Raw genomic sequence first — 14,768 nt, 5'->3', positions numbered from 1 at the left:
GACTGAGTGTTCAGTCCGTGAGCTGCGGCTGGAATGAGGGCTCAGTCCGTGTCAATGGGGGCAACTCTGTCGATAGTGTTGGGCAATCTACATCCTTACTGATTTTTAGTCCACTTTATTTTCCTGGTTATTGAAGATAGGGGTATTGATGTTTTTACATGAAATTGGGGATTTTTCTATTTTTCCATTCACTTCGGTTGAAGTTTACTTTCTATGTATAGTTATTTTTGTTTGGCAACCACGTGTTAAAAATTAGTAGATCTTATCATTAAAATGAAAATTACTCCCTTTGCAAACTATAACTGCGTTTGGTGTCCTCTATAAAATGGTTGCCATAAAATCTGTGTTTCCCGATATTAAGAGAGTCACAGCAGTTTCGCTCTAACTCCTGTTTCCCCGCTGGGTCTGTTCAGCCGATGTGTTGCTCCTGTTTGAACTGTACGTCCTAAATGTCGCGCATGCTCAGGGTGAGAGATCTCGCGCATGCCCAGTTTGTGAGATCTCATTTTCACATGCCATTCCAATCTTTCCCTGGTAAATGGAGTATTAGGATGTCAAACTTTGGCATGGTTATAGCTGTGGCCTCAATCTCATCACCACCATCTTTCTATTCGCTGATACGCCTGGACTTCCTTTTCTGCACCTTCCTATTTTGTATCATGGGAATTTATTGGCTCCATCTTACGCCCACAAAGCCTTAGAAACCTAAGTTTCATTTTATGACTTTACCATTCTCTTGTACATGTTTACACAATCTACCTATGAGGAAAATTAGCTCCTCTGTGCTTTAAGACCCTCAAAGCCCTTCCCTTCTGCCCCTTTACCAGTACAGTGTATTTTTCATGTTACAAACTCTTAAAGGTGATGTTGATTTTGTTTAAACTTCCCACTCCCCCTTAGAGTGTGTTAAACGATCAGGAAATGCACATCGGGAACTGCTGTGTTTAGAGTGCCGTCTTTCTCTGTATAGATCCATGGATCCTGCAGTATTTCACCTCCTCTAAAGTTCTGTATGGCACAGTTCTTCCTGCAATGAACTGTAACTTACACACTGTACAATTGAAGTCCATCCTCCCCTCAAAAAGACGCCGCCGTGATGGACAGGGGATTAAGCTGTGCTGTCTCTTTGTGCGTTTTCCTGTTGCCCCATTTTCCTCTCACTTGCGTTATCTGTCAGGTCTCTGCCGTCATCTGATGGATATTATGTACAGAATGTGTATTTTCCCATGACACTTTAATATTTTGTTTTTATCACGACAGGAAGCAATCAATAGTTCTGAGGAATTTGATGATTATATACCTACTGGTTGTTTTCTTTGAATTTTTTCCCTGTGTGTTTTATTGACCTTCTTGGCTCTGTGACTTTATGGCTTTATATACAATTTTGGAAATTTCTAGCTATGATTTCTTTATGTATTTTTCTCTGCCCCAACCCCTTTCCTCTCCTCCAGGGAATCCAGTTTCATATGAAGTCTTGTGAAGTTGTATGACGACTCACTGACACCACCTTCACTATTAGCCATCTTTATCTCGACATCTCAGTTATATTACTGTTAGATTGCTTTTTAATATTTTATTCAATGGACAATTTACTATCAGTTCTATTCAGCTTTTCATTTCACATGCAGTAGTGTTTTCTTGTGAAACACTCTTTTTTTTTTTTAAACATCTCTTTTTGAAAACCTACTAAATCCCCATCTACCTTTAAAAGCATTCAGAATAGAGTTATGATGTTTGTAATATATTGTTGTAATGAATTTACCTGACATTGGTACATATCCTTAGCTTCTGAAACAGTTTAAAATAGTGGGTTTAAAAAACAAACAAACAAAAAAACCTTATCATGGAATGCAATGGGCTCTTCTACTTCGTTGCCTGCCTGGAAGTTTCTCAGCTTGCCATGGCTACCTAATGCTCTTACCCTTAACCCTCCTCATTGGGATGACAGCCTCTCGTTCTTTACACATAAGATAATCAACGAACATGCAAAGACACACAGAACATTCTCTGAGCTCATCTCTTCTTTCTGAAACACTAACTACTTTGGTTTCCCAAAACCCTTACTTAGCTCCTTTCCCAAAGCTTGATATAAACACTCCTTAAAGAAAGCCAGCTAGGTAAACTGTAGACCTATAAAACTCAGTCTCTGCCTGTGCCTAGGGGCATCTTCTTCGGTCTCTGATGCTTGGGGTCTTGTATGCAATGACTCCAACTTGTCTATATTTCTGTTTCATAGAGTAGGGAGAGTTCGGTTTAAACTAGAAGTTGCATGAAGGGTTATAAACGAACACCTCATCAGAAGAAGGACAGGAAAGAAAAACACTGAAACCTAGCTTAACTGAAGAATAGCTGGAGAATCCGGAAGGAATTGATTAGCAGCATTTAGCATCCCATGGAAGGAGTTCTATTGGGAAACATTTATTCAGATATTTTACATAAGCTTTACGCTTTGAGCCCAAATAAGAGAGAGCTCCCAGGAAGCTTGGTGGTACCTCTGCTTCTAAGGACAAGGAATCTGATTGGCATAAATCAAAGTCTCACGCTATCTCCCAACTGCTCAAGAATTCAGTTTTGAAGGCATCCAATCTAGGATCCTAAACCTTCAACTATCCCATCAGTACCTCACTTCCTGGAAGGGAAATTCTGGACAATAGCAGAATTTGCATAATAAGTAAACTGAGAGGAGCCCAGAGCACCCTGGGTAACCAGAAAGAGCTAGGAGTACTTAGAGTGTGTGCACTGGCTCCGTTAGAGATTAACAAATTAACATAAAATTTGCCCATGAGGAGTTTAGAAGGACTAAAAAATATCATAGTTATTTCTTCTCAAGGAAATATAGACGGTAGTTTTGAGCATTGTTGAAGGAGTGCACATTTAAGTATTTGTGTGAAAAACTTAAAGGTTTTTGGTTGTGGTGACCCATTCTATAATGTCAATATCTGGGAGGTGGAGACAGGTGACACCCGCACCTCTTGCCTCAGAACACCATGTGATGTTCTCCTTCAGGTCTTATCAAGTACAACCTGCACAACAAGTCATGTGCTAGCTGCATGTGTGAAATAAAAATACTCCTCCTTAAAGTTGTGTTACCGAAGCTCAATCGTTTTTCTGGCTTCTTCTATAGTACTTAGTTTGGTAAATAAACTCAGTACACATTATACATGTAGATTACTTTTTTGCCTTCTTCTCATGGCACATTACAATGGGGGCAGGGTAGCTGCAAGTGTGGTTGTTGTTGGACTTTTTCTGAGAATATCCTCACCTTCTGTGTGTGTGTGTGTGTGTGTGTGTGTGTTATGTACACATTTACCACTTGAGACAGAGGGGTCTAATTTAACCTGGAGCTCAGCTGAGGGCTATCAAACTCCAGCAATTCTCTTGTTTCCCCCAAACATACACATACACATACAAACACACACACACACACATATACACAGCACACAGACAGACAGACAGACACACACACACACACACACACACTACTGAAGTTAAAGGCTTGTTTGCATCCATGTTTACTTTGTAGATATGTTCTGAAGATATGAACTCAGCTCCTCTTACTTGTGTGCCACTGAGCCTTCTCCCCTTTTGCAAACGAAGCTAAAAGTCAGGGTTTGTGGAAAAATCAGTCAAGAAAGCATCCTTCACAATCCAAAGCTGTGCTCGTAGCCACTGTTCTCAATTTACCCAGAATGCTAAGCTGCAAGTTCAGTTACAGCAACAGAAAGGGCATTAGGCCCATGGAAGGGTAACAGCATAGTTTGCATCTGCACTCCCCGACGGCACTGTAACCATGCTGCTCGGGGATCACAACCAGGGGCTCTCCAACTTTGACAACAAAAGAGTCCACATCAGTTGTACAGACCATGTGGCAATAGTGATCCTCTGCTGTGTGACAACTGTCATAAATTTGGCAGGGATAATTAATGATAGCATTAAAAAAAAATAGTGAAACCTTGTAAAATAAAACAAAAGCAAAAGCCTTCCTTTAGCATCTTTGGCCACTCTCCTCCGGATTCCCAGATAGAGTTTCTCACATTGTAATTTCAAGGCATTGAGAAAATTCAATGCACAGATCTAGTGTAGGTGTGCTAAAAATTGGTAGGTTTTTGCTTAAAGAAAGCAGGAAGCGTGAGTTTTAGGATGACAAGGGAACACAGCGTTCCCCACGATTTCTGTCATTGTAAGTAAAATGAAACAAAAATTATGTCTTTGTAAGTATGCCTTTGGCTGGTGGGAGAGGAAACTTGATGTTCGGCAGACGACATCTCCCCCTAGAACTCACTAAAAGCCAATGAGGTAATGGAGATGCTGCCAAACAAAACATCACTAAAGCAAACTCAAAATCTGAAGATCAGGAAATTAAATAGAATCTGGGGGTTTCATCTGAACAGGAGAAGTACAAACACTGGACTGGCAAGAAGAAAGGAATTGTTTAATCAGTGGATATACTCTTCAAAATACTCTCTTCTCCTGTGAGGAATATAGCTGGCTTTGCCTGTAGAAATCTTTGCATTTTGTTGAAAGCAATATATTCAAATTGTCAATTAATATACAGTAGTTTAGTCTGTACCCTGTGAACATACAAGGTCATACAAGGGTTCTCCCAGTTGGAAACATACTTTCCCCTCTAAGATTGTTAACAGTACCCAGAAACTGCACAGAATGATCTTAGTGAGCTTGTTCCTCGTGTGTGTGTGTGTGTATGTGTGTGTGTGTGTGCACATGTGTATGTGTGTGTGTGTGTGTGTGTGTGTGTGTGTGTATGTGTGTGTGTGTGTGTGTGTGTGGGTGTGGGTGGTGGCTTATATACATCTGTGGGGGTTCATTGTAGGAACCTTAAAGGTGGATGCCGGGTGTTCTATCATACAATCTCACTCCCTTGTATGAGAGTTTGAATGAAAGTGCCCCCTTGGGGCACTTTATTTGATGTTGGGGTCCCAGTTGGTGGACAATTTAGGAAGCATTAGGAGGTGTGGCCTTGAGAAGGAGGCATGCCACTGGGAGTGGGTTTTGAGGTTTCAAAAGCCCATGTGAGTCTCAATCTCTCTCTTTCTCTCTCTCCCCCTCACTCACTCACTCTCTCTGTCTCTCCATCACTCCCTCTGTCCCCTTCTCTATGCCCATACTTTGTAACGATCATAAGCTATCAGCTATTGTTTCAGCCGTCATGGTACCATACTCCCTACCATGATGATAAGGGGATTAACCTTCTGAAACTATAAGCAGCAAGCTCCTAATTAGACGGCATCTTTTTTTTCTTCCTATAAGTTGTCCAGGCCATGGTGTCTATTTACAGTGATGGAAAAGTGACTATGGTACCTATGAGACAGGGCCTCTCGCTGAACCTAAAGTTAGTCTGACGATCAGGGAGATCGGGGGATTCTCCTGTCCCCTCTTCCCAGAGCACTGCAGGTATAGTTATGTGAGATCATGCCTAGAATTTTAGGTAGATACTGAGATCTGAACATACGTCATGCTTGACCAACAAGTACTCTAACCAACTGAGCTGTCTCCCTGTCCCGAAGGTTCTGACTGTGATAGTTGTGTGGTATTTCCAGTGAGGTGTGGTGAGAGGGCAGCTCCTCTGCTGGAGAGAAAATGACATCCTACTAGAGCAAGCCCTAGATATTCCAAAAAGAGTTGAAGCACAAGAAAACGACCTTAAAAGCCAACCTTATAAAGATGACAGAGGCCCTTATAGAGGAAATGAATAAATCCCTTAAAGAAATCTGAGAAAATACATTCAGGTGAAGGAAATGAATAGAACTATTCAAGACCTGAAAATGGAAATAGAAGCAATAAAGAAAACACAAGCTGAGGTAATCCTGGATATGAAAATTTTAGGTAAGTGAACAAGAACCATATACACACAAGCCTCACCAACAGAATACAGGAGTTGTAAGAAAGAATCTCAGGCAGAGAGGATATGATAGCAGAAATTGATAGGTCTAAGAAAATATTAAATCTAAAAAGTCCATGACACAAAACTCCAGGAAAACTGGGATACCATGAAAAGATCAAACCCAGGAGTAATAGGACCAGAAGAGCATTACCATCTCAGAGGCTCAGAAAATATTTTCAACAAAATCATTGAAGAAAATCTTCCTAATGTAAATAAGGAGATGCCTATAAGGTTACAAGAAGCTTATAAAACACCAAATACACTGGACCCTAAAAGAACGTCCCCATGCCACATAATAATCAAAATACTAAATGTGTAGAGCAAAGAAAGAATATTAAAAGCTGTAAGGGAAAAAGGTAGATCATATAAAAGCAGACCCAACTTCTCAACAGAGACTCTAAAAGCCAAAAGGGCCTGGATAGACCCCATACAGACTATAAGAGAGCACAGATGACACCCCAGACTGCTATACCCAGCAAAAGGTTCAACCATCATAGAAAAAACAAGACATTCCATGATAAAGTCAAATTTAAACAATATTATCCACAAATCCAGCCCTATACTACTATAAGGAAAACTCCAACATATTAACTCCACCTATGAATACATAGGGAAATAAATAATTTCACACCAGCAAAACCAAAAAAGAGAAGCGTGTGTGGTGTGTGTGTGTGTGTGTGTGTGTGTAATGTCAGATACTTAAAAAACTACCTGCAGCTGGCAAAAATATGCAAATGATTGGATTTTACAAAGAATCATTGATGTCGTTTTAGTTGTTTATGCTTTTGGTACAATATATTAAGTGCTATATTTGTCTAATAATTTTGTGATTTTTAGCTCTTGGGCTCAGTGCTCTATTCCATTTTGACATATAATGTGTAAATGTATGTTTCAATGCATAGGGTGAGGTAAAGAGCTAGCTTTCTTTTCTCATATGGATGCACATTTATTGTAAAAATTATGCTTTCTTCAATGAACTACCCTGACCCCTCCATCAAAATATCAGGTTTTCATGGGGCTGGAGAAATGACTCAGCAGTTAAGAGAGCACTAGTTGTTATTCCAGAGGGACTGGGTTCATTTTCTACCACCCCCATGGTAACTCACAATTGTAGCTCCAGTTTCAGGGCATCTGGCACCCTCACACAGGTAATACAAGCAGGCAAAAAACTCATGCCCATAAAATATAAATAAATAAAAAATGAAAATTAGGTTTTCTGTAAAGGATTTATTTCTGGACTCTCAGGTCTATACCAGAGATGGATATATGGACGGATATATACATCACACACACACACACCACCCCACCCCTCTACACCACACACACACACACACAGCCTTATATGACATCCCATTGACAACTGTAAGACATTAATATAGTTTAAAATCAGGAAGTATGGGTAATCTAACTCTCCGATGCCTTTTATGACTGTTTTAGACATGTCCTTTGAAAAAATTTAATTTTGTATCCTATTACTCTGATCTCAAAAGGAGCCTTTGTATGAATATTTATATATAAGTTGTATTTTATATGGGGATAATCTTGAATCAACAGGCCAGTTTAACGAATGATTCTGATTTTAAAACATTACATCATCTGACACGTGAACATCCTATTTAGTTGGGTTTTCAGTTCAACCATGCTTCATAGTTTACAAAATGTACACTTCGCAAAGCTTTCACTAAACTTCTTCCTGAATATTTTTCCCTCAAAATGTTTTATATGATATAGTCTTAATAATAATTTTACTCTGTTGCTGCCATGTAGAATTATATCTGATTTTTCTGGATTTATCTGAAATCTTGAAAATGTGATCATTCGTTAGTTATAATAGTTGGGGAAATTTGTTTAATTTAGTGTTTTGTTCATTTGGGGCCTTGTTACTGTTTTATTTGCTTATGCGTTTGTTGGAGACAGGCTTTACGAGTTAACCCCAGTTATCTGGAATTCACACCCGTACTTACTTACCTGTGAGATGTTGGATGTGTGCTTCTACATGCCACTTAGTATTTTTTAAATTTTTTTGTAAGTAATATCATTTATGTACAAATGGAGACATTTGTTATTCAAATCCCTTGATTTTGTTTTTGGTCTAATTTACATTGTTTAAACTCAGCAGGAATATGTTGAACAGAAGTGGGCAGAAGGCCATTATTGTCTTGTGCTTATGCATTTCTTACTGTTTTTCTTTTTTTTAAATGTCTGAGTATGGCTTGTGTATACTTATAATTTTCACCTACTTATTGGAATAGCTTTAAATTACTTACCTGGTCTAACATACACACACTGATGTGTACCTAGAGTTATTAGAAGAAAGCCATGCATACAGTTAATGACATTAGAACAAACAATGGTTGTTTAGGTGAAATCTACAGATGTAGACACTGTAAGAAGGTAGAAACCATATCTTCTGTGTGTATGTATGTGTGCAAGTGTGTCTGTGTGAGTGTGTGTGAAAGTATGTGTGTGAATGTGTCTGTGTGACTGTATGTATGATGTATGTGTCTATGTGACCATATGTGTGTGTCTATATGAGTGACTGTTGGTGTGAGTGTGTATGTATGGTGTGTGGCATGAGTGTATGTGTGTGTGAGTGTGTGTGAGCATCTATCTGTATGTATGTATGAATGCATATATGTTGTATTTGGTGTGTATATGTATATATGTATATACATATATGTGTGTGTATGTATGTGAGTGTGTGTGTGAGTGTATGAATTTATGATTGTATAATATATGGTATATGTGAATGTGTGTGTATAAATATGTGTATTTGTGTTTGGTGTTTGTATATATGTGTGTGGTGCTTGATGTGTGTATGTATGTGTGTATGTGAGTGTGTATGTTAGTGTCTTTGTGAGTTTGTGTTTGTATGTTGTATGTAGTATGTGTGAATGCGTGTATATGTGTAAATATGTGTGTATATGCATGTTGTTTGATATATTTATGATATATATATATGTGTGTGTAGTGTATATGAATGTGTGTGAATGTATGTATAACTGTCTGTATGTGACTGAGTATGTATATGTGTTGTTTGGTGTCTGTGTATGTATGTGTGATTGTGTCTGCATGTGTATGTCTGTCTGAATCTGTATGTGTAAGTATGTGTGGTATATGTGTATGTTCTAGTTTGGTTTCTATTGTTGTAAAAACCACCCTGATCACATACAACCAGAAGAGGCTTCGATTGGCTTAACGCCTCCACAGAGCGAGTTTAGGGTGAAAACTCCAGGCAGGAACCTGGAGGCAGGAGCTGAAGCAGAGACCATGGAGGATCACTGCTACCAGCTCACTTCCAGGCTCACATTCAGCTGCCCTTGTTATAAAGCCTAGGCCCACCTGTCTAGCGTGGTACTGCTCACTGTGGGCTGGGTCCTCCTCTATCAATTAGAAATCAAGAATATACCCACGGACACGATCACAGGCCAGTCTGAAGCTATATTCCATCAAGATTCCTTCTACCTAGGAATGTCCAGTTGACAACATGGATAAGGCAGCTCGGACTTCAAACACAAAGACATGAAGAGTGTAGAATGAGCAGTGTGAAGAGGACATCTGGTTTCACTAAGAAATGTGTGAAAAGTGTACACTGAAGGCTGGGATGTGGCTCAGTGGGAGAGCCTTGTCTCGCCTGCCAGGATTTCCGGTTCAGCCTCCTGCATCAGATAACAAAGTTCTCAATAGCATCAAATAACCTAGGGGAAAGACTCTGTTAGTCTTTCAGTTTTGAGCGTTTCAACCAACATGGCCTCCTGTCATTGTCACACTTTGACAACCTTCCATGTCCTTTACTCTATCATTTCTGTTTTAGAAACTGACTTGAAACAAGTCTCACCATGTTTGCTATGCAGCCATGACTGGCTGGACCCAAACTGGCAAGTTTGCCTTCCAATTTCTTTACTTCAAGAAATCGCCAAATTAACTTGTTTTGAAAGTCTCTGTTCAGGGTTTGCTGAAAGCTATATGACACATATATCTTGTCTTGAATTTATTATGTTTACGATGGAATTTAATGAAATGTTCTACAGCTAGGTTTATTATGCTAACCACTGTGTTCTCAACTATTCAAAGTTATACGTAGTCATTAAAATTAATATGGTCATTGAGTTGGCTTTATGAGATAAGTTTTCTTTACCTGAAATCATTTTGGATATGAGGGTGACAAAACCAAATTAGAGATAATGACCACAGACTTAAACATGGAGTTACTGGCTTAAAGAAGGATTTATCAAACCAGCTTAGTGAAGATTCACATCCATGTTAGACAAACATTAAAATCTGTCATATAGATGATAAGCATGTTTTAAGAATATAAACGTGTATTTCATTTTCAAACTATTAGGCAGGTGGGAATTTAGAAGCAGGGAAGTATGACTTCCGTTTGCATCTTCAGGCAACCAGATTTTACAGGACTAGCCTCTCTTGGCTTTGGGATTAAAGTGTCTTATTTCTATTTTTTTTAAATACTTCACTGCTTTGCAGTTTGATTAGAATTGTACTCTCCAATTCTTTTTGACATTTACAAAATGAAGATTAAAATGAGTCTTTCGTTTTAGCATTTTCTCTCCACACAGCAGTCAGTCAACATTCATGATAGACACTGCTCAAGGTTCTATCTACCTTAGATGTCTCGTAAAGGCCAACTCAAAATTTCCTGGAAACCACAGTCTGGAGATCCAGGGAGAGTGTCCCAGACTGATCCCCAGCAGGAGAGCCATTCCTTACCTCCCTTGAAATAATGAAGTAACTCACCTGGTCACAGAGGAGGCTGCCGTTCCTAGTCCCGGCCCTGTTACAGTCACAGGGCTTGCAGATGTCCGGGGCAGCAGGATCTGCACCAACGGGTCGGTAGTAGTAATCCTGGCACGCCTCACAGTGTCTCCCTGCGTCGGGACAGGGTGAGCATTAGGACTCATGATTCATTACAATCGGCCGCATAATTCAAGACTGAAGACGGTATTCCTTGGAGGAAATTCTGTAATTTTGGGGACGTCCATTTTAATGCACCTTTCAACTCTACCTGCCAATTTAGTGATCCAGAGCCTATGAAATGGTGCTTTACTTCATTAAACACCCATCTGCTGTGCACCAGCACACTTCTGGGAAGTTTGGCTTTGTCGGGGAACGTACATGCTAAAGGAACTCTTCTAAACTTAAAATGGCTTTTCCGTGGCCAGGCACTTATCGCTAAAGCAAAATATGAAGAATTGCTACATATAACGCCGATGACATCTACAGAAGAAGAAGGATGGAGGAACGCTGTGTCACAAAGGTCAGTTGAGAGCCGAGGTGCTCACACAACTAGTAAGACACTTGCTGTGCCTACAGGAGGACTTGAATCTGATACCCAGCACACACAAAAATAGCCAGATCCACAGGCAGCACAGACCAATCACCCAGTGACAGATGGGTCCCTGGGGCTCATCTACCAGCCAGCTCGGCCAAGTAAACGAGTTCCAGAGAGAGAGAGAGAGACAGACAGACAGACAGACAGACAGACAGACAGACAGAGAGACAGAGAGACAGAGAGAGACAGAGACAGGGAGACAGAGAGAGACAGAGACAGGGAGACAGAGAGAGACAGAGACAGAGACAAGGAGAGAGAGACAGAGAGAGAGACAGAGAAAGAGAGGGTGGAGGGTGACTGATAAAGACACTTGATGTGACTTCAGCCTCCACACATATATATGATCAACATACATACACATGATCACATAGATACAAAAAAAGTACAGAAATATATTTTTCAGAAGTAAATCAATCATGAAGACTGTGGAATACTCTTAACATAATGGTTGCTGTAAGTTAAACTGACTTTTTAGTGCACCTGTCACTTATTTTTATTTTACTTCAGGTATCAGAATAAAGAAATTTGCTATATTTATACATGCCAGATAAGTCTTGCATTAAATATTAGAAGATCCTGATATATTCAGTGCGCAATGTAGTTCCTTCCTATGGCTTTCAGTTTATGAAGTAGCCCTTTCCTCTGGCCATTTTCATGAATAAAATAATAAATAAATAAAATACACAAAATATAAAATAATATGAACAAAATAATATGAGCAAAATAATAAAATATAAAATAATATGAATAAAATAATAAATATATAAAATATAAATAGTGTAAGATATATAAAATACTAAATATGAATAAAATAATAAAATTAAATGAGTAGGTTTCTATGCTCTGAGTAATTTCCAGAACCAGTGTGGATAGTGCCAAAGCCACAGAAAGAGTCTGAAATAAACCTTCACGTTCACAATGTCCCTGTTAAAAACCATACACCCTGTTCTGACATTCCTGGAAATGAACTCAATGTCAGAAAACTATATACTCACCTAAAATTCTCAGTCTGAGTGATATTAGCTTCTGGTGAACTAAAAGTTGAATACATTCTTAATGTTTCTAGAATGTTGACGTTCACATTGCTGATGGTGCCTCCGTATGTCTCTCTCCTACAGAACCTGCTCTTGCATGAGAAGCCCAGGGATATTCACCTTCATGGCTTAGGTCCCTGGCCAGGGTCTTAGGCTATTCTATATGGTCAGGACTTATCTCATTCATTGACTCATGCCCTCGGGTAACACGTTTGGGTCTATTAAAGCTGAATTTTATTTCAGACACGAATACTGCCTGTTTCTGCTTTACTGCTCATACTGCTCTTCAGAAAATAGTGACTTTAATGACGACTAGAAATTACTTGTTATCATTGAAGCTACAGAGAATATTTATCACCTTCTGTATTTATAACCTCTTTTTACATTGTGTGTGTGTGTGTGTGTGTGTGTGTGTGTGTGTGTGCGCGTACTGTGTGTGTGCTGGGCATATGTGCACCATAAGTGCCTGACGAGGTCAGAGGACAGCTTGCAGGGGTCGGTCTTTCATTTCCACCATGTAGGTTCTGAGGGCCATCTCAGATTGCCGGGCTCTCCATTGAGCCCCTTATCCTACGAACCCTTGTGTTGGTCTACGCATTTGTAATGTCTTCAAAAGATGATTAGTTTTGTCTGAGTGAAGGTAACACACCCATGTGTGAAACCATATATAAAGAAGATGGGAATGTAAGTTGGTACAAGTAAGTTTCTGTATGGATGTATCAAGCTGAGCCAGGCTTAGCTGTATGAATTACATCATTCAGTCAATGATGTGAACCCTTTTGTAGAAACGTCTTCCTGCAAACGTACAATGAAGAACTATTTCTGAATAGCGGAGGTTTGATGAAGCAGCTTTGTTCCCCAACTTAACAGCACGAAAGCTCATTCCTAACTAAGATAACCGCATCATAGTTTAAAATATCCAGCATCTAGAGATAGACGCCCACGGCCCCACCGGCTGAGCCAGCCTCCCACGGCCCCACCGGCTGAGCCAGCCTCCCACGGCCCCACCGGCTGAGCCAGCCTCCCACGGCCCCACCGGCTGAGCCAGCCTCCCACGGCCCCATCGGCTGAGCCAGCCTCCCACGGCCCCACCGGCTGAGCCAGCCTCTCACGACTTGGGATTACCTGTGGTGTGATGCTGACAGTCATCACAGACGCCTCCACCGCCTCTGTGGTGCTCCAGGGGAAATGGGTCCACAGAAGCATCATAGTGGCAGCTGCTGGTGTGGCCGTGGCATTGGCAAGGCTTACAGTTGAACGCTTGAACATTGTCACTACTGCGGAAAGGCTTGTCATTATAAAGAGGGGAGCATCGGTCACACTGGAATGACAAAATGTCAGAAGAAATGGGAAGCCGCGATGGTTTTCTTGTATACCGGCCACTGTCAAGTAGTAGAAATTTAAAACTCGTGAAGGAAGAACCTCTGACTATTTTGTCTTTAAAACTCCCTTAGAAATCAGAAATAAAGGGGCATGAATTAGGACTTTTCTACAACCTTTAAAATGATGTTGAAATATTAAAATCTCTCTACGCTTAACTCTAGAGCAGTAGAAGAGATCACAAACAAAAAGTAAAATGAACATTAAATTATCCCTCTGACCTTTCAGACTTTACAATGAATTGGGAAATGAACTGATCTCACTAGTTGTGAAGAATCTCTTTGACCCCATGCCCTGGGCTTCTCATTCCAATCTACACCTCCAGCTGCTTTACCAAAAGACATTCAAGAAACCCCAGTTAAGACACTGTCCACCACCTGCTAACACTCCACAAAGCCTTCCCCAACATCCCTCAAGCGCGCCCTCTCCCCTGTGCTCCAAGCGCGCCCTCTCCCCTGTGCTCCATGCGTGTCCTCTCCCCTGTGCTCCAAGCGCGCCCTCTCCCCTGTGCTCCATGCGTGTCCTCTCCCCTGGGCTCCAAGCGCGCCCTCTCCCCTGTGCTCCAAGCGCGCCCTCTCCCCTGGGCTCCATGCGTGCCCTCTCCCCTGCGCTCCAAGCGCGCCTTCTCCCCTGTGCTCCAAGCGCGCCCTCTCCCCTGGGCTCCAAGCGCGCCCTCTCCCCTGGGCTCCAAGCGCGCCCTCTCCCCTGTGCTCCAAGCGCACCCTCTCCCCTGTGCTCCAAGCGCGCCCTCTCCCCTGTGCTCCAAGCGCGCCCTCTCCCCTGTGCTCCATGCGTGCCCTCTCCCCTGGGCTCCAAGTGCGCCTTCTCCCCTGGGCTCCAAGTGCGCCCTCTCCCCTGCGCTCCATATCCCAGCTCACAACTTTTTCAGAAGACTTCCTCTTTACTTGTAGGCCAGGCGGTACTACGAATTCCAGAAACCAAGCAAGCACCCAGAAACCCAGAGACAATGTGACACTCAAACCCCCAGAGGTCACATAGGCTGCAAACCCCCAGTGGAGACACCCTAATGGACTTGAAGACTAACTGGTCACCAGAATCTCAGGCCATTTAGGCCAGAAGAGCAAAGAGAAAAGAGAAAAAT

General features: G+C 41.2%; 1 protein-coding gene across 1 annotated transcript in view; it reads right to left on the bottom strand.

Annotated features, from left to right (window-relative positions):
* The window catches only part of Ush2a (usherin), a 689,504-nt gene that overhangs the window by 573,172 nt on the left and 101,564 nt on the right, over positions 1 to 14,768 (bottom strand). Inside the window, 2 exon segments of the mRNA XM_031338301.1 lie at positions 10,658 to 10,788; positions 13,412 to 13,607. Coding sequence (XP_031194161.1) covers positions 10,658 to 10,788; positions 13,412 to 13,607 — 327 coding nt within the window.

Source organism: Mastomys coucha, unplaced genomic scaffold, assembly GCF_008632895.1.
Source record: "Mastomys coucha isolate ucsf_1 unplaced genomic scaffold, UCSF_Mcou_1 pScaffold1, whole genome shotgun sequence".
NCBI classification, from domain to species: Eukaryota; Metazoa; Chordata; class Mammalia; order Rodentia; family Muridae; genus Mastomys; species Mastomys coucha.
The sequence above is the reverse complement of the archived record's forward strand: the minus strand, read 5'-3'. Positions and strand labels throughout refer to the sequence as shown.